The sequence below is a fragment of the Tinamus guttatus genome, unplaced genomic scaffold (assembly GCF_059628265.1).
Source record: "Tinamus guttatus ecotype Peru unplaced genomic scaffold, ASM5962826v1 Tinamus_guttatus_pri_ptg000150l, whole genome shotgun sequence".
Lineage (NCBI taxonomy): Eukaryota > Metazoa > Chordata > Aves > Tinamiformes > Tinamidae > Tinamus > Tinamus guttatus.
The window spans coordinates 4,061,899-4,082,818 of NW_028288684.1; the positions used below are offsets into that span (position 1 = coordinate 4,061,899).

A 20,920-nucleotide genomic window follows, 5' to 3' on the forward strand; every position below is an offset into this window, starting at 1 on the left:
GAGCTGAGACATTATTTAGTTATTTAATAATTATTTTGATAATTATGTAATTATGATTTAGATGATAATCATATTACCTATGACCCACTTTTTTGAGGGCCTACGATTGAATGACTGGTGTTACACGTCTAGGAGAAACCAAGGGAGCAGTCTCTCTTGAAGCATTACCTACAGTCCTCTCTGATAGGAGAGTATGGCTATGGGTAGATGAAGTCCAGAGTGTTATATAAATATACCAGGAGATACATAAGCACAGTATATATTTCTTAGGCATACAATAAGTATAATAAAGAAGTCTTGCCACAATGTAGCATATATGATATGAAAAAATAAAGAACTGGGAAGGTGCATGATACGCTGACTGTTTGAGTCCTTAACACCATGCCTTCCCAGACATGCTGTTCAAAGGTATAGTGGAGAGTTTTCCTCAAAATGTATTTCACTTCTAATATAGTGTTTCGATCAGGTGTTTCTGCTTCCTTTGCACTCACAAAAATCTTCCAATTTGTTTCACAGCATTGGTACTTTCTTGCGTTTCAAAGCTAATGATGTAAAACAAAGTACACACAAAATTGGTACAAGACACACGTAAAATAAGTGATTTTGCAGAACTCTTTGTACCTGTACGGTTATACAATGGCCAGTGCCCCTATTCATAAGTCTATTCTTATTTCGTATAAATCTTACTATTTACATAAAATCCATACAATAATTTTACAGTGATATAATAGAAGTGTATTTTCAGTAATAAAAATAATGTAATGTAAAAAGACTTAACTATATTAAAATATATATTGCCCTTGAAAAATAATTTATGTTTTAAAAATCTATACAGAGATTTATGGCAGACAAAAAATCATGTATATCATCGAAGAGATTCCCACAGATTACTTCTCTCCACCTAACGCGTCTTTACCTCGCAAATAGCCCGGATGGTCTCACAAAGCTGAGCCCTGGCAGCCTGTCCTGCCTCCTACTGGCTGTTAGAGAGGGGAAGGGAGGAAAGTTGCTTTAAGGCTTTATTACTGCAGTGATGGAGGCTGTTCCAGCTGCAGCACTGCTGAAATAACAGCCTTTGGCTCCAGCCTTGGGTTTGGCAGTCTTGGCCAGGTCTTTGGAAGAGATCTTCCTCAGTACCGACAGGAGAAGAAATCCATCTTGTCTTTTTAGAACTATTAGGTGCCACTTTGGGTTCTTTACTTGGCATAAGAGAGCTCAGCATCGATGCGGAGGATGAATTGCTCCATTTTCTTGAAATCACAGTCAAGACATCCCATCCTTATTCGAGGACTTTTATAACTCAACTCCAATCCTTGCAAATATTAAAGACTTCCCCGCCCCCGCCCCCCTTAAAATCGGTAAGTATTTCCATTTTGTTCATACACACAATGAGGAAAGGACTCCTGCAACCAAGAAGGGATGAATAAGGAGAGCGGAGAAAATGAGAAGAGCCGGAGGAGCTAAGTTCACAGCTGTGAAAGCTGTCCTAGAGGTCTATCATTAGATCTTTACTGACAGAATATTCTTCCAAAACGTTTCTATGAGATGCTGCCAAATATAAACTCATCAATAGCTTCCACTTCTTTGCCAATTAACGATACAGCCAAATTAACAGAACAAAGACACTCTCTGTGTGTGTTTGAAAAAAAAAATCACATTATGGTGATTTATTAGTTTTGATAAGTAAATTGCCCTCATTTGGCAAAACAAACATGTATAGTGTCTTCTCTTCCGATGTAAATATAGAGGTTGAGGGGAAAACATGCAAGAAATCTAACAGCGACAATAGCTGTGATTTTGGGCCATTATGAATGCTTCTGCTAGTCAATGTGATCACTTCGGGAGCTTTCTGGAGTCATAGGTTTTCAGAAGAAGAAGTTAGAAACAGAAATAGCTATGCAAACTGCTAGTAAAAAGACAGAAAAATCTGCAGTAAAATCTATTAGCTCAGAGCTATAAGAGCAGCTAAAATCCAGGTCATGCCAAATAACTTGAAAATGTCAGAAGAAAGGCCCTTGCAACTCAACACTGAGGGTCACATGCTGTTGGACCTATTAAAGCCCTGGATAAAAGTAGAGATTTGGATATTGAAGATACGCATTTGTTTCACGAATCCATGCTCGAAGCTTACCACAGAGCTGCTAGGAGAATCATGGTAAAAATAGCAGATCACAGGGGGCAGATACACAGAGATTGCCAAGTGCTCTTTGGATGCAACTGCAACAGTTTTCCTTATCTAGGCAGAGCGCAGAAGCTCGGACATGAAGAAAACAACAGTATTCCACACTCCCTACACAAATTCCATTACTGCCTCCACCTCGAATCTTTGCTTTATATTGTATTGTATTATAGTAAGTTATAGTAAGAATGAGGATGATTGTAATTGTGGATATTTCTTATGAGAATATACGTACACATTTTTGAGGGGCTAAGAAGTTCTAGAAAGAATGTATTAGGTTGGGTATTTAATATCGGATTATCATCACAATCAGGGTCTTGCTTTGCACATTGCTCTAGTGATCTCTCATAAAAACTTTCCTTCTGGGGCCGAGTCTTCTTTAAACAAATTTTATTTTTGTCCAGCTGCCATGTCAAACCTTAACAGGACAACAGGACAATTATCATGCCACGCTTCCCCAAAACACTATGAGAATAACGAAATACTTGGAAGTTTATTTGGAGCAGCAGTGGATGGCAGTGTTGGACTACAGTTATAAGGCTGCCGATGTGAAGCTTAAAAAACCCCACAGATTTTCATGGCACCTTCAGACACACCATTGGGATGCAAATCTTTCCAGGGAGATTCCACAATCAAATGTGGAAATTAATTCATGTACTTAAAGGAAGATGTGTAATAAAAATACTTTGGATGGAACTGTTGGAAAATCAAGAATATTCTTGTTTTCAACATTCTGATCATCATCATTTTCTTAATACTAAATCAAATTTCTAACACAGGGTATCTTATAAAGAGGGAGCTGGCTGGTAATTAGACTAGTAAAGATTAAGACAGTCAAATAGAGAAAATGAAAAGATGGTCAGCATTGACCATCATGTAGCATCTATATTTTCTGTATGTAAAGTTGACACTACTTCTTAAAACTGCTCATAATTACCTGTCTTCTCATGTTTACTTATAGGCTAAAATTAAGTGTACATGAATGAGGTGAGGGATGGGGTTCTTTTTACTATAGGCTTTTGTTTACTTTCTCTTCTATTCATACCTACGACAATTCTTAGAGAAATATTAGTTTTGGAAGTTATCTGAGATAAGGGTCATCAGCTGCATTTCCCTGGAGCAAAGCATTTTACGATATTGTGTGTGTTTTTCAGGATAATGCGTTAACTACATAAAAAAGCCATCCGAAACATTTTTGTGGTTGATGTAATCACAACGAATTCAATTTCAGTACTACTAAATATCATGCTACTCATGAACAAATTAATATTACAAGTGTTTTATGATAATCCCAACTATGTGCAAATCTTATTTTCTCAGAAAATTCTATGTAGATTAAAGTAAGTTGGTGCTGAGGATTACATTTCTAGTGTCAGTCAAATGTTTCCTTTGTATTTTATTTTTGAGTCTACTAAAATTTACATAAGAAGTTTAATCTTGAACATTGAGATTTAACTATTTTTTAGCCTTTTTTTTTTAATGTTGGTTAAAACTAAGTTACGGCAAGCATCTACTTTCAAGCTTTGGCTCCGTAAGGATCACAGAATCCCAGCATTGCTGAGGTTGGTAGGGAGCTCTGGACATTGCCCACTCCAAAGCCCTCTCTCAAAGCAGGGTCACCTACAAGAGGTGCACAGGACCTGTTGGCTTTTTCTTCTCTGCTTCTTCCCATTAGATATTTACGCACTTTGATAAGATGCCCCCTGGAGCCTTCTTTTCTCCAGGCTAAATAGAGAATATCTAAAGATATCTAGTTCGCTTTAGAAGTTAATGTTAAAAAAATATCTTACAGATTACGTAAAGATCTACAACACCACCCATGACCCTTGTTGTAAAGTTGGTTGTATAGATACAGTAATAAAATATTTCATAGACAAAACTGAAGGAATACTTTAGTCTTTAATCTTTTGCAAAGTACATAGAGAATACTCTCTGAGTAGGTATCCCTGGATACCTACTAATGGGATTTTATACATCTTGTGGGGCTGCTAGCAAAAGTTTGTTAAGTGATGATCCAGCATCAGTTGCCTTCAATTTGACTTCAGTTCTAGTTAGTGAAGTGTTAGTTCATTTCAGGACTAGTTGCTGTAAAAATACTGTTTTCTTTAAAGGAGAGGCAGTTGGGCAGCCTTGGGAGGCAGCTGCTCTGGACTCCTCAGCAGTGAGCACTTGCTTTGGAGTCACTGTTCCTTCAACTTCACCTTGGTATGCTTTTTATTTAATGTCAAGGATCCATACAAATTTAATCTAGAGTTATAGTCCAAGGGACTCTTAGGATCCAGGTTCTGAAGACAGGCTCTAAGTCCTGGTTTGAGCAGAGGTTCCCATGGCCATCAGACCTGTAAGGCCCTCAGCAGCCTGCCAGGAACCCTGCGGACTCTTGCAGAAGTGGATCAAATTCCAGTCGCTTTCATGAAAGCAGATTCCTGATTCAAACATTTCGGATTCCCTATTTTGGTGCTCTTTAATTCTGCTGGTAAAACTGAAATCATAGAATCATAGAATCATAGATTCTATTCTAAATCAACCTGTGTATCAAAAGATGAGCACCCATAACATTTGCTGAGACGGCAGCAGTGATGACAAGTCACAGAAGGTGCCATACAGCCTGCTTCAGTTAGAACAGCTCTTGAAATGAGGATGCTATTTAGATGTCCAAAATGAGTAACAAAATGAGTAACCTCAAATATGCAAGTTCAAAAGCAATTGCCATAGTGCACATTTGAGACACATCTGTGGCTATGTTTCAAAAAAAAAAAAATGTAAGTAAAAAATGTATGTAAATGCAGCACAGACTGTGTGTGCATGTTCACAGTGCAGACACACACTCTTTAAAGCGCAGGCTCTCCGTTGCAAACTAGAACGGCCTTTCTTGGTCCTCTACTACATGAAATATTTTCATAGAACACAGTCTTACAGACTGACAGACCAAAGCTGAACAAATTCCCTGTTTTGCTCCTAAGATGACCTTTGTGGAGCTGCATTCTGTTCCACTGTCCAGGGAGGTACAATAGCGGCTCATCTGTACTAATCTTCAGTGACTATAAACTGCTAAAGCGATTAACGGGAAGAGACAGTTCTTTCACCACATGTATAGAGTCATTGTGTGTTGGGCCAGATCTGCATATTTCATGACAACATTATATTCTACTGATTTTTACTTATGCATTTGTTCATAGTAAAACGGTTGGGAAAGAACTAGTGCCTATAATCTCTTGTACAATCTCTGTTTTCCTCTTTTATTTTTAACCTACCAATTAACCAACTATATTGAAACTCCTCTTATATTATACAGTTCTACCAAAATTTTCCAACTAGTTTAAAATCCCTTTTTATAGTTTGTGTTTTGATACCACAGTAATATATCTCCTTTAAATATTTTCAAACATTTTATTATTACTTCTCTTAAACATATGTATAGACTTGCACAGTTTTCATTTCTGAGGAGTTTCTATTCCTTGATGTGAAGTATGAAAGTATGAATATGAAAGTATTCATGAATATGAAAGTATTATATAATTATAGTATCCATATATTCACCATCAACTCTGATTTAATTCTAGAGTACTCTTTTACTTATCAAGGTCATATCTCGATGGCTGCACAAGCTTAGATAAGTCAGGTGTTAAGCAGGCATATCTCCAAGGAACCTGGAAATTCTCTCATCTGTAATCCTCAGCATATCTTATTATTTACTGCCAAAGAAATGACTGATTAATTTTGTCATCTTTGCTCTGTGATTTTTGCTCAGCTGAAAGTGCCTGCCCTCTTCTGCAATGCCTGATCAGACCTATTTAAGTTGATGCCTTTGATCGCAGACACTGAGGAGCTTGCTGACTTAGGCTTTGACTAAACATTCCTCCACTGCAATATTTATGCACAAAAACCTAAATGATTACTGACAGTCAATGTAGATAACAAAAACTTGTAAGATGTTTCCACTATTTTACTGGGGCTCAAAATAGCTTCTCTTGCGCTAGAGGTACCAGTCAAGATGAAAGATTGCTATTAATATAACAAAAGCTCAACAAATTTTGCTGTGATGAACAGTTTATTTCTCACACATGAAATATCTGAGGTCAGGAAAAAAAATCTGTTACCGGAAAACTATGGAGTATAATTAAAAAAAATGCTTGAAATTCTTTCTGTACTGTGATACCATGCTTTGCTTTGGAACCTAGCGGCATTTTACTATCAAACTGTTCCAAACAAAATTATCAAAACAAAGCTAATAAAAAAATACAATGAAAGTTAAGCCCTGTGGAAAAAAAAATCTGCCTCCAGCTCTTTATTAATCACATTCCAACACCAGAGGCTAAAAGTACATCAAACTGCACCAAATCCTTTTCACATGACAACCTCATAAATTATTCAACTCATTAGTAACACCAAGAGGCATAAAAATAACATCAATGTTAAGGATGTTTTTTTACAGAAAAAGGTCAACTAAAAGTTTCAGTATTAAAATCCAAAGGCTTAAGCCTCTGAAGAGTAAGTACATCTAGATAGTATCCACGAATTAAAACCTTAATGTGTGCTGGTTTAAAATTCCATGTGCGAATTTACATATATATATATATATATACACACATATATATATATGTATATATACATGAAAAAATTATACTCAGTATTATTTATTTTAATGCTTCAAACACAGGAACTTTAATCACTGTAATTTCTAATTCAGTCTACAAGGTTGATGCACACCACCTCTATCCTCTGAGCTTTAAAATCTGAGCTTCAATTTTCCTGTATACCTCATGCACTAACAGGTGAGTACTATGAAATTATATGGAACAAATATGAAACTACAATTACTGTAGCCTTGCCTTGCAGGTTAGCTTTACTGCAGGGGAGCTGTTGTCTGAACAAAAATACTAGATAGTAGAGCACAAAGCACTACATTAACAGATACAATCTGTAAAACTGAATCTGTCCAAGTGCAGCTTGTATAATAATTGCCATAAAAAGACAAAACCATTTCCAGCATCTTCTAAGCACAACCTTATCCCAAAGACAACAAGCATACCTACTATGTAGGTATGAAACAAAGGCCACCAAAGCAAACAGAAAGCTCCTGTAATTTTAAGAGTAGATATTATTGGCCCTTAAAACTTGGTGACAGTTTGCAAATGACATTTCTTCCTGTTTTAATGATGTTTTAAAATGAAAATTAACATATTAAGGACTCTTAAGCTGGTATAATGCTGAAAGTCCACCGCTGTGATAAATATTTGCCTTGCAGAGGAGTAATTAGCACAGTTTTGCATCTGTCTCTGGCAAGATATGTGTTTTAATGTTTTGGAAGAATGTGGATAAAATATACCTCCACCATTTCATCAAATGCACAATACACCAGTGGGGAACAGGTTATGACCTGAAGCTCCGCACACGAGAGCCTTCACGTGTTAATAAATACTAAATAACGCCTGTTGCTAGAGCTGCACATGTAGACATTCATTTTGCTTCAAGCCCAGCTATTTTCTTCATCAGTCGGCAAAGTTAGTGAAACGTGTAACTTACTTACATGGACCGGGCTTTGTACCTGTCATATTGAGAACATGCAGTACTGTTAGTCCTTGGCTATATGACAGCTAAAAGATTTACCTCCCTTTCTGTCAGCTTGCTTTCCCTCAGTTATGTGGTTCCTAAACCTGAGCATGACTCGAAATTTTACTCCTTCATAAATACTACGGAATATCAGGAGTACAACTTTTTTCCTCCAAGATTACAGATTAAAAAATAAGTGATCAGGAAAATATCTTAATATTTTAAAAGAATCCCTGTCTTTCATATGGAAACTGCCCTCACTCAGACCTGAGAAATAAAATTGTTTTAGGCTCTTCAAGTCCTCAGGTTCAGACTGCTGCTCAGAGGTCACTAAGACCCATGAAACTTTCAGGAGATAGAAGTGAATTCGCAAGCTTATTCCTCCTCCTCCTTTATATCCCAGCCATCTCTCCAAGAAATCCAAATGTCTTCTAATCCTTAAACTCCTAGAATGAAGTTCCCATGTGGTCAATACACTATTTGATTCACAAAAATAGCTCTAAGCATCCTTAAAATATATAATTTTAAACAAGTACTTCTATATTTCCCCATTTGCAGAATAAGTACTTTGGGGTGAGATTACATATGTCAAGATAAAGTATCTGATAAAAAATAACGCCCCCCTCCAAAAAAAAAAAAAAAAAAAAAAACAGTTAATTCCTTTCTCTCACTCAAATTTGGTTACTTTTACCAGTGTCTCAAAATTAGTGCCTGGGAATGCTAGAGAAGTATAATGTGAATCTCTTGGGGATTAGAGAATTTATCAGCACACAAACTCAAGTCTTCTGGTTCGTTAAAGTATGAAGATTGAAAGAATTCCCATTATAACAATACGTTCTAGAAATTCTCAGCATTGTCCTGAGGAAATAAGTGATACAATTCTCAGACATCCATGGGCAAGAAGAACACACCATTATGCACACACTCTTAAGCAGGAGTTGGTACTGACCATATTCCACAGCAGCTTTTAGGAGGGCATCAGCATGAGTGGACCCAAAAGCGTTGCGAACGAACCGCCTCCGCCGGCGCAAATCATCTTCCCAGTAATCCAAGCGCCAGAAGTCATGCAGTTGGCTAAGAAATAAAGAACACACACATCAGCACCCACCATGGCTTGCACTGTGTTTACATATATTATAGCATAATTTCACTGCTGCTTTTCTCGTTCAGGAATACAATCTTGTAAAAACACATATTACTAAAACATGCAATATTCTAACATTTCTCTACATGCATTTATACATTACAAAGCTCAGCACTGCCTGTCTCAAAATGTTCTGCCTGCTGCTAAAAACATTAATCACACTGAGCCCATTAACAAATGCAGCATCAAATTACAAGTATTAATGGCACAGCTTGCTTTCTTTTACAGTGTTTTTAACAAGGCTTGTAAATCATAGAATGGACCTCAGTGCAAATAGTTTGCAATTTAATGACTATGGTCCCCTAGCAGACTGAACTTAGAAGTATAAAATATTGCCCACTTGAATTTTGTGGAACTATGATTAAACTAATGTGCTGAAATATTCATTGAAATAATTCCCCACTGCCCCTAGCAACCTGAGAAAATTGCAATTTTATTCATTATTAATAACACTGAATTAGAGCAGCAAAAAAATTCCACCATGTGGTAATTGTCCTGGTAAATTATTATTCCAGCACTAACAGAGTACTAGGATGATTTTATAGCTTCCAGCTAGTACAAGGCATTAATGACCATGGCCATCTTCATGTTGCATTGCCTTTTTACATTCAAAAGCAATACTGGAGTTCTACAGAATGATATAAGCCATTGTTAATCTATCTTCAACTCAAAACACACATATGCAATCATTTGGGATCCAATCCAACTTCACTTCTAAAGAAATGGCCGTTTCCATTTTTACCTACTTTTTGACCCTATTATCACAAACATCTCCCAAGCCAATTTTATACGTACGCTGTGGGATATTCAGGCAAAACTATAATTTAAGCCATCATTTTAAAAACTTTCTGGACCACTATCAAACTCCCAAAACATGGGTGCACACGTATCATCCAACCTGTAAGTGGAAACACGCAATATGATTCTACAGTCATTCAACATGACCTTGCAGACCATAACTAGGTAACCACTGCTGTAAACCAGGGATTTTCGTTTTATCTGCAGAACTCTAGGCATCAGCTGAAGAAGGCAGCTCAAGAAGATCAGTCCTCAACTCACTAGTATGAGCCACATCTCTGCTCCATGTTTTTCAGTTAATGCTTGTTATACCAGTGTTTTCTCTGTTGCCTTCATTTCGAAGAGCTTTGCATTGGTAGGCATTTCCAGCCGAAATGCAGAAATATGCTAGTACACACTAGGCCTTTTCATTATTTATAGCCCATTTAACTACTTTTTTTTCATGCTTGCACGAGTTCTGGTCCAGCTTTACTAAGGGTTGCCCCGGGCCCTGGATGAGCTCTTGAGGGCACAGCACTAGAGGAAGGTGGGTACCTTCTAGCCGCTTACAAGTTTTCCAAAGCAGCGCACCATCAATTTTTAGCCAAATGTTTTAACTCTGAATGACATTTTCATTATGTGCTCCTTGAGTCTAGGAGCTGAAGGACCTACTCCAGATTGCAGAAGAAGCACTGCTTTACTCATCTACCAGCAGTGAAGAGGCATCCTCAGGGTTTTAGTGGGGGCTGCTTTCTCACCAAGAGCAACTCATAGCATCTTGCATGCAGGTGAGGCAGTGCCTCTGAGCTCCCACGGGATGAAGATGCATCACTAATGACCCAGTCTGCATGCTGTGAGACAGAAATATCTTGCTATGCTGAGTACCAATTATTTTTCGCTAGGTAAAACAGTCCCTTCTGTACTTGTATCACCATACCATATTCGCTCACAGACGTCGTGTTAGACTGATGTATCAGATCAACATTTCTTCTCCTGCGCTGAGCTTTAAGCAACACTACTACAAATGCTAAATTTCCTTGAGTCTTATGTGATATGAAAAAAAAAAAAAAACCTGGCAGACAGCTGCTCACTGGTTTAAAGTAAAAGCTTCTTGCGCAGTCCAAGTCTATATGTTCTAAAAAGATGGCAAGGAAGATAATTGTAAAGGTTTTTCTTTTTTTCACAGGGATTTCTTTTTGAAAGACAAGTGATTCCCTCTTTGGTTCCATCTTGAAGAATAAGTCATGATGAAACAAAGAGTAACATAACGAAAACTCTTCTAAAGACATGCTCGTTGTGAAACTGTGTTAGCTTCCACAAGAGACCGTTCAGCTGAGAAGATTATAATACTTTACAAATACTTATATTCTAATCCTGTTGATATTCTTCAGGCTTTAAGATATTTAAGGATTCTAGGTAGACTCTAGGTATCTCTAAACAGTGCCAGCAGAACTACACTTTCTAAGACTGCACTAGACAAAAGTCAATCCCAAATGAGAAAACATCTGCAAATCGTCCACATTCTGTCCTGCTACAACTAATTTTTTCCTAGAAGTAACTTGATTTAATCAAGTCCCTTTAGTAACTTATTTCTGTGACAAGTGCAATATTTTAACAGGCTTTATTTTTATGAATTACATATTACTAATAACCCTATTTTCATAGCCAACTAGAGTAGATGTAATTTCTCATTTCTCCACATTTTGACATTTTGAATAGAGCTTGTTTTAATGAAACTTTCCCTAGATAGGCATACTGTAACAAAATCATTTTTGGAAGAACCAGAAGTTCATAGCACCCATTCATGAGCTACTTGCATACTTCAAAGCAGTTATATGCTTGTATCCCTTTAACTGAACAGTTATTTAAAATACGCTCTAAAACAGGTAACTCAAAGAAATCTGCTTGGTGAGCGGTGTATCACTGATATGGAGAAAGTTTTTGTGGTCTAAATAGAAGATCAAACTAGGCACAACATTCTCTTAAACCAAGACCTAATCCAGGGTAACTCTCCTCCATTCCGTGAGGGCTGAGAAATGTGAGGAAGGAGCACAAGTCTGAAGATAGCAGAGATTAGTTCACGGTGTTTAAGGAAAAAGACCATCTCCAAAGCCCAGAAGTGCAGGCTGGAGCAGCAAGTACTGAGGTAGAAGCTGCAGCAAGTTATCCAGAAGATAATTGATGAAGGTGGCTACACTAAACAACACATTTTCAATGCAGGCAAAACAGCTTTATATTGGAAGAAGATGTCATCTAGGATTTGCATAGCTAGAGAGCAGAAGTGGATGCCTGGTGTCAAAGCTTCAGGCCGACTTCCTTGTTGGGGGCTAACACAGCTGGTGACTTTAAGTTGGAGCCAATGCTCATTTACCATTCTGAAAGTCCTGCGACCCTTAAGAATTATGCTAAATCTACTCTGCCTGTGCTCTATAAATGGAACTACAAAGCCTGGATGACAGCACATCTGTTTACAACATGGTTTACTGAATATTTTAAGACCACTGTTGAGACCTACTGCTCAGAAGAAAAGATTCCTTTCAAAATATTACTGCTCAGTGACAATGCACCTGCTCAACAAAGGGCTCTGATGGAGATGGACAATGAGATTAATGTTGTTTTTATGCCTGCTAACACAACATCCATTCTGTAGCCCACGGATCAAGGAGTAATTTTGACTTACAAGTTTTATTATTTAAGAAAAACATTTCATGAGGCTATAGCTGCCATAGATTCCTCGGATGGATCTGGGAGTAAACTGGAAACCTTCCTGAAAGGATTCCCCATTACAGATGCCATTAAGAACATTTGTGATTCATGGGAGGATGTCAAAATATCAATATTAACAGGAGTTTGGAGGAAGTTGATTCCAATCCTCATGGATGGCTATGAGGGGTTCAAGACTTCATTGGAGGAAGTAGCTGCAGATGTGGAAGAAATAGCAAGAGAACTAGAATTCGAAGTGGAGCCTGAAGATGCAACTGAGCTGTTGCTAGATCTTTAATGGATGAGGAGTTGCTTCCTATGGTTGAGCAAAGAAAGTGTTTTCTTGAGATATAATCTACTCCTGGTGAAGATGCTGTGAACACAGCTGAAATGATGACCAAGGTTTTAGAATATTTTTAGAAAGTTAGTTGATAAAGCAGTGGCATGGTTCAAGAGGAACGACTCCAATTTTGAAAGAAGTTCTACTATAAAACCCTAATGCAGTAAAATGCATTAGTGCACAGAGCACTTCTTCCTTTGTGAAAGGAAGAGTTAAATCGATGCGGCAAATTTCACTGCTGTCTTATTTTAAGAAATTCCACAGCCACCCCAGGCTTCACCAACCACCACCCTGGGCAGTCAGCAGCCATCAACATCAAGGCAAGATCCTCCATCAGCAAGAACATTGTGACTCACTCAAGGCTCTGATGATGGTTAGCACTTTTTAGCAACAAAGTATTTTTAATTAAGGTATTTATATTGCTTTTTTACATATTATGCTATTGCATACTTAATAGACCATGGTATATCGTAAAGAAAACTTTTACATGCATTGGGAAACAAACAAACAAACAAAAATGCGTGATTCACTTTACTGCAGTGCTTTGGAACCGAACCCGCAATATCTCTGAGTTACACCTAACCACAGAAACACAGAATGGTTGAGGTCAGAAGGGACCTCTAGAGATCATCTAGTCTAAACCTTCACAATAATTCAAGAATAAAGGAAGTCTGATACAGAACCATGATTTTACAATGAACATTTTACTTGGACGGGTGTGCATGTTGTAAACTTAATCCAATATTTCAAATCTGCCTGGAATAATATGATGGAAAAGTCCTATTTCAATGCATATACTGAAGGATTTTGTCTTCTGTTTCACCGCCACTGCTACCATTCATCTCCATTTAGCAGCTCACCGTGTACTTCTTCCTACTCTAAACTGCATTTCATCTTGCTAAAGGTCAGCATGGGATGGAAAGGCAAAGTGGTTTTATGCTACCCCAGACAGCCAATGCAGTCTTTGATACAACTCACAGCAAACGGCTTTGAGGTCTCCCAAGGGCAGCTTGCTCTAAAAGTCAGAGCTGCCCACAATTCTGTGCAGTACCTCTGCTCCCATACCACACATCCCTCCATATCTTTTGGGACAAAGACTATAATTAGGATAGACCTTTAAAACGGTGCTTAAGGTAACCCCATATACTGCTCCCTTAGAGAAGAAACTGTTTAGTGCTCTGCCACCAAACCAGTTTAGAGGAGTATGAGGGCAGACTGCAGAGCAAAGCCCCCCGCCTTGGCAAAATGTCTTCAGAGCACAGACTTGTTAAAGACTTTTGAAAACAGTTTCTGTTATCGCCTTATCCCAGCGCTCTGAAGCAGAGGATAGGAAGTTTTTTGTTGTGTTTTGTTTTGTTTTACTTTTGACTGTTAGCTGTCCTGGATGGCAAGACTTTGTTCAGCCCAGTGCCAGGCAGGAAACACATCTGTGACAGGAGCTCCATGGCTGAGAAACCCATTCCCTAGTACTGGTGCCTGTTAGATCTTCCCACTGGATGCTACAATTTGCTGTAGATCACCTTTAGCTACAGCTAAAGAAGCAAATACAAACAGTGGATAGTCCGTATATATATATATATATGGACATATATATGCATATATATGTCCATAAAAGATCCTTACACTGACAAAGGACGGGCTACCAGATGGAAAAGATTAAGTTTGAATATGTTAATGAAGAGGAACAAGCCTGCAGGCATGGGGGAAGGGGAGAAACTGTTTGGCAAAGGAGCTGGGTCACAGAACTGGAAGCATGTCAGGGAATTCACAATCTCGGCAACACTGCGTAACAGCACAGGAAAGGCCACGAACTGCTGCTCTAGCTCGTCAGGAATTATTCCTGTCTTTCTGTAATATGTCTAAAAGATAAAAAAAAAAAAAAGTTCTTCTTCTTGCAGTTCAGAATTATGACTGTTTTAAGAAGAAAAAAAATAGAAAAAAAAAGGCATATTGGAAACATATATCAAACATTTCCCAAAGGTAAAATGAGGAACAGAAATTTTGTAACGGTAAAAGAAAAAGTAACAGAAACTCAACCTTGAATAATAATTTTTTATATATAAATAATACTAAGAATACTACAAACTAGAAATATGCAGATAGGGAATAAAGATCTCCTTGAATCTAACACATCTAAATAAATGCAAATTGAGAAAGATGGTGAAAATATTACAAAAGCATCTTTAGACATTCTTCTAACAGCAGCGTGACATATTTCTCATAATTACACATGCACAAGAATTGTTATTGTTAAGCAGCAGGAGTAAATTTGGTGGAGATCAAAAATAAAAGGAAAAAGACCGTTTCAGAAAAAGAGCTTATTACCCAAACAGAGGGATCCTAAATACCGAGGGAGATGCGGGAGGGCCTCAATCTTTTCAAAATCTACTATGAATATAATGTTAAGGAACCACAACTGTGACTGTGAGAGCAGCTGGGGGGATTTCTGTCAGGAAAGCCATGTGGCAGGTACACGGATGGCTGGCAGCAGAGCTATAAAGCTTAGGGTATCACAGGATGCTGAAGTTCTGTCCGAAGACCGGTGAGGAGGCCGAACAGCAGGGACACAAGGCACGAGGAAGCCCATACAGGGCTGGCGGAGAGGGCACGGGTGATGGATAATCGCCGGGGGAGGCCGATGCGGGGGATGTTGTGGCAGTGGGGACAGGGGGCCGGCGGCAGCAGCCGCGTGGCCAGTGACGGCCGATGGGCAGCGTTTTCCTGCCCGGCGCCTTCTCCTGCTCCCACGGCAGCCAAGGAGCAGGGGCAGCAAGCAGGAAGGGAGCACCGGCTCGTTCGTGTGACAAGGGGTGTCCCGGGGCCTGGTGAGCCGCGTCCCCGCAGCGCAGCCGGAACTGCCGCCTTCCAAAGCGCCACGGGAGACGAGTGGCGGTTTTTGTGCCTCCCGTCCTGTGCTGCCCAAATGTGAAAAATTAAAATAAAAAGGGAGGTAGGACAGGAATGACTGGTGACATTTGAGCAGAAATCTAATTGGAGCTTTAAACATAAAAACGGAAAAGGACCTGATAGAGCAGCCCAGAGTTAGGCGGTGAGGGAATCCAAAAGAAAAGCAACGAGGTCTAACTGATAGATGACTTTCATTGGGCTGGTCTTACTGGAGGGAGAGGGGGAAGGACAGGTAGATTAAATGTTTCTTCCAAAATAATTTCTCTGATTCTGTGAAATGGGAAACCATAAAGAAATAAAGATTGGGAGACAAAGAAATTGAAAAGCACAGACGAAACGCTCCAGATGGAATTATTGACTGGTGAAGAAAAAGCAACTGATAGGAAAATGAAACTGCTCTAAACAGTGAGTTTAGAAATTTATAAGGAACAGGGAGGTAAGATGCACACAAATAACTATGGAAACTAGGGGAACAGAAATAATTGAAAAAGTGGATGGGAACAGAAAGAAGTTCATATGAATAAAACAAAGATCACCTGCAGATATAAAGAGATATCTTTAAAATCTAGAGAAAACAATCTAGAGAAGGGTTTTGGTGACAATACCAGCGGTTACCAGAATCTCAAGAGACTGTATTTTTATAAAGGTTATAACCTTATAAAGAGAAGAGCGAGCAGACCAAACCCCTAGATTTCTGCCCATCTGAGAATTCTTCTGCTATAGTCCTCTCAAATTTGTGTGTATTTCTGAAAGCAGAGCTCTCCTTTTCAACTGGAGGGCTGTAGGTTCTGTACTAGATTTTCTTTAATATATTTATTGAAATTGAACGACAGAATGAAGAGTAAATGCCAAAATTTGTAAATCACAGAGTCTGAGAGGGATCAATCTGGAAACAATTTATTTGAAGCAGCCCATTGAAGCTAGGGTCCTGGCACTAACTCCAGCTAGCCTTTGATGAGGCATATTAAGAACAATTTAGGAGAAATTCAACAGTTACATGAATTGGTGGCATGTAGCAAACAGAATTAATTGTAGACAAAGTAATTATTCATGTTGGTAAACAATTTGAAAAGCTGAGACACTGACATTTTCCTAAAAGAAACACACCAAATCTTCTGAACATTTTATTGTGACATTTTGGGGATTTCCCTAAACTAAAATATCAAAACTTTCTCTTACAGAAATAGTGGACTCTGCTACAATATGTTGGATTGGTTTGAAATAATGCTTGGATTGGTTTGAATTTCTGAACACACATGTACCGTCCAATTCCACAGCATGGCATATGATTTTAGTGATACATTCTATTTTATTTTTTCATTATCAGCTTTGTTGCCTCATGCTTAACTTTCTTCAGGAGTCATATCTAGCCTATTGGTTCTAATGAACTCTACCTTTATTAAAATATTAATTTATTAATGACCACCTCTTTGGTATCTCTCCTCGTGGCATTGATTCATTCTTCCTCCCAGAAGAATGTGTATTGGGTGATTCTCAATAAATACAACAGAAAATTGGTGCAAAGGAATTCCGCAGAATGCTAAAATATTGCTCCCTACTCCTCTATTTCCTTCACAGTACATTGAGTGGGGGGGGGAATGGAGGAATAAATTTGGGAGGGGGCACTTATTTTTGTAATTAGTTTTTGCTTCCTTACTTAGAGACAGAATCTAACTTCTCTTTCACCTGCAGTAGTTCTGGAATCTGCCTTTTTGCATCCTTATTCTGCTGCTCAGGTTACAGACACCAATACCATGATTTACAGGATACTTCCAGGTCAGTGATGCTAGGACTGCCCACTCATGTTACAACACTAAAATATATTTCTCAAATACATACACACACACACACACACTGATGAAACTCCAAATATAAAAGTTAGTGTATTTGCAGTTATAATACCTATATCTCATTTTAGTTCACACTGACATTTCCTCCCTTTACATATACTAGAACTTCTTATGATGCCATATCTCTTGGATCCTGAATATCACAGAATCACAGAATCACAGAATGGTTGAGGTCGGAAGGGACCTCTAGAGATCATCTAGTCCAACCCCCCTGCTCCAGCAGGGACACCCAGAGCACGTGGCACAGGGTGGCATCCAGGCGGGTTTGGAAGATCTCCAGAGAAGGAGACTCCACAACCTCTCTGGGCAGCCTGTTCCAGTGCTCTGTCACCCTCACTGTCAAAAAATATCTTTTTGGCATACTTGGAAAGACTGACATTGACTTTAAAGGGTTTTGAATCCCATGCTAAATGACCTCTTTATCTGGACTACTTGTTTTGTTAACTTTCCACATCCTCCTTTAATGCCAACTGTAATTCCTACTTTTAGTGTCAAAACTTTTTAATGGCGTGGAAGGATTATTAGACACAATCATGCGATTTGGCACAGTTTTCATGTGGGACTTTGCACTAGGGGTGAAATACAGCACAGATGAACCAAAACCAAGGTACTGGTAAGAACTACCACTAATCATCACAAGAGGAGCAGACGAGTCACCTTTAAAAACTGCCATCACAAGCTTTCTCCTATTATCAGGTTACTGAAGTTCTTACATTAATAATGAAGGACAAAGAATCAGCTACAAACAAAATGACAGCAAAAACTACCAGAAGATTGATCAAAGACTCCACTAAAATGCTGGAGAAGAATTCTCTAAGCTATTCAATTCCTGGCTTTTTTTTTCCAGATTGCCTCTTTCTTTCTTTCTTAACAGACCTCAAAAAATAATAATAAAAAACAGACAGACTTAAAGAAGTTTCATTTATGTAAAACCCGAACAAAAACTATATTGCCAATGATCTTCCCATTTACTGGAAAAATCTATGTATTTTACCTTTTTACTGATAAGTTTGCTCTAATAATGGCACGTCACTAGTCGTTACTATGACATCACCTGACACACTCCTATTGTGGTCAAGAAATGTTACTTGAAAAAAAGTAAATTTCAAAACGAAAAATTTTGAAGATTTTTATTAATTTACAAAAACAAAGAATCAGATACTTTAATGGAAATTTATACCGACATTTTTTTCAACAGAGAGAAGAAATTGAAATACCGATTTCTGAAAAAAAAAGGTTTTAAACAAAAATTTCTATTCAACTGTTCTGTTTGTACAAGTATACCACCTGCTGGTAGCAATATTATTTTGCTTCTTCAACAAACAGTGTATTGAATTAAAGTAGGAATATATGTGGGTGTTCTCTGAAAAGAATAAAAGCAGTCCTCAAGTAACAGGACTATCATTTGGCAAGACAGCTACAAAAAGCAGGGAAACATCTCAGAAACTAACTTTTTAATAGATGAAGTCCTTAATGGTAATATATTGTATACATGATACTACTCCCTATGGATTTATTTACAGAATTACAGCTCTTTTTAATCAGATATTTAATGTAGATAATATATTGAATTTCAACTGCATTAGATATTGTTACAGCAATAACTTTATTGGCATGATTTGCCTGATAATACAGCTGAATATTTCTATTCTTGACTTGTCAGCCAGGAATATCAAAATGCATTTTTAGTTAGAAAAATGGAGAGTCAAATTCTGTCTTAGGAAGGTGAATAACTGGTTGCAAAAGTTATTGTCACAACCAATGGAAAGTAAGAGAAGGGAAGCGAAAGAGTTTTGTAGTTATATTTTGCCTCTAGGGTAGTATCTCTTCTCTGACTCCCTCCTTGCACCGAACTGCATTGCTCAGATCAGGATTAGCACCAAAGAAAGGAGGACGGAGAGTAATTTACTGAAAGCTCATGGAGGGTGCCCTTCCCTTCCCTTCTGCACGAATACTCTGTTCTCTCTTTCTGTAGGGATAGGGTATTTTGATTCAGAGTCAAGCTAACACCGTTAGATATCTTACGTAGTTTGTTCTTCCTACCTTTCTAGAAAGATAAAAACCAATCTTTTCCCTTTGAATTCTAACTGGCAAAAAATGCTATTGTATTAGGAAATCTAGATAATGCATCATTCATAAGCACATCTGGAAGCCATCTCTGGGTCTCTCCTCAGCTTTCTATAAATGTCCCTCCTATACTGTCTGCACTAGCACTTCACAGAGGTCAAGAGATACTGCAAGCTTTCTAATGGAGCAGGCACCTCTTACGAGAAGTACGATTTTTGTTTGCATTATCTCTGTATTTCAAAGAGATTCTTTTATCTATTATATAAATAGATAATTAGTGGTCTCATAGCTTTGCAAAAAGATCTGTAGACTCATTTGGCTTACCTTCAATTCTAGAAGGGATTAGCACTAGCTAAAAGCTGTTGCAGTTTGAGTCGCTGCACTTGATCAGCTGATAAAACAGTCCCAAGCCTTCAAAGTGGGCATCCAAAATGACAGAACTTGTGGACATGCTTGAAAACATAGGTGCATTGTCGCCTTATTTAAAGGTTAAACACAAAAGGCTCTGACTTATAAGTCGGAATTACTTATAAGGAAAGATTACTTGTAGGTAGGAATCTGTGGCTGCAGATGAGGATGCTGCCCAGCTGCCTGCTCTGTTCAGGAGCTCAGGTGTCTGAACTACTAGTTTCAGCAGCAACAATCTACAGTCTGGTTTCAAGGCAAACCAGCAATAATTAATCTTAAAATCTAGAATTGTACTTTTAACATAAACTCCAGGGACAGCTAGGACAGGTAATCTCTTCAGGTACCCTAAGAGAATCTATCCCTGCTCATGAGTCAAAGCCAATGGCGTTCAGGAATAGAAATTTTGTCTCTCAAAAGTTTTAATCAGAAGATGGAAAAAAATGCTTTATCTAAATATTGTAAAAGTGTTATTCTAGGACTAAGGCACACAGCATATTTTTATTTGATGCTATTTCTGAAAAAAACCATAATGAATCACTGTTTCAAACCTTTATACATTATTCAAGCTGCAACTGCTTAAAGACAGCGAACTTATAAACCTGGCAAGGTGAAGAAATAATTAGCTTCCTTGATGCCTATCAACTAACAGCAGCAGTCCTGCAAATCTAATGAATAAATAATCAGGTTTTACCTAAGTAATTGTTTTAATTTTCATCACACAGAGCTGTTTGTTTATTAAAATGCAATTCTAACAGTACACTATTTTAAGAGAATGACTGTTTCCACGAATGCTGTTTCAAGGTGGCAGTTGGAAGTGTTTGAATTCCACATTTACAAAAGTCGAAAGCATTACACTTTCTGCCAGATTTTTTTCAAGAGATTTTTTTTTCCTCCTCCACATTGCACACAAGCACAGACCTAGCTTTGTACCTAATGCTGTTCTTAAGAACTGAGACATGATGGCCAAGTTAGCGGACAGCTCTCAGTTGGTG

General features: G+C 38.1%; 1 protein-coding gene across 5 annotated transcripts in view; it reads right to left on the reverse strand.

The window, feature by feature from the left end:
- Positions 1 to 20,920, reverse strand: part of NBEA (neurobeachin) — a 460,133-nt gene that overhangs the window by 170,731 nt on the left and 268,482 nt on the right. For all 5 annotated transcript variants that reach the window (XM_088522208.1, XM_088522209.1, XM_088522210.1 and 2 more), the window contains one exon: positions 8,682 to 8,806. In XM_088522208.1, the coding sequence (XP_088378334.1) occupies positions 8,682 to 8,806 (125 nt within the window). The remainder of the gene's footprint in view (positions 1 to 8,681; positions 8,807 to 20,920) is intronic.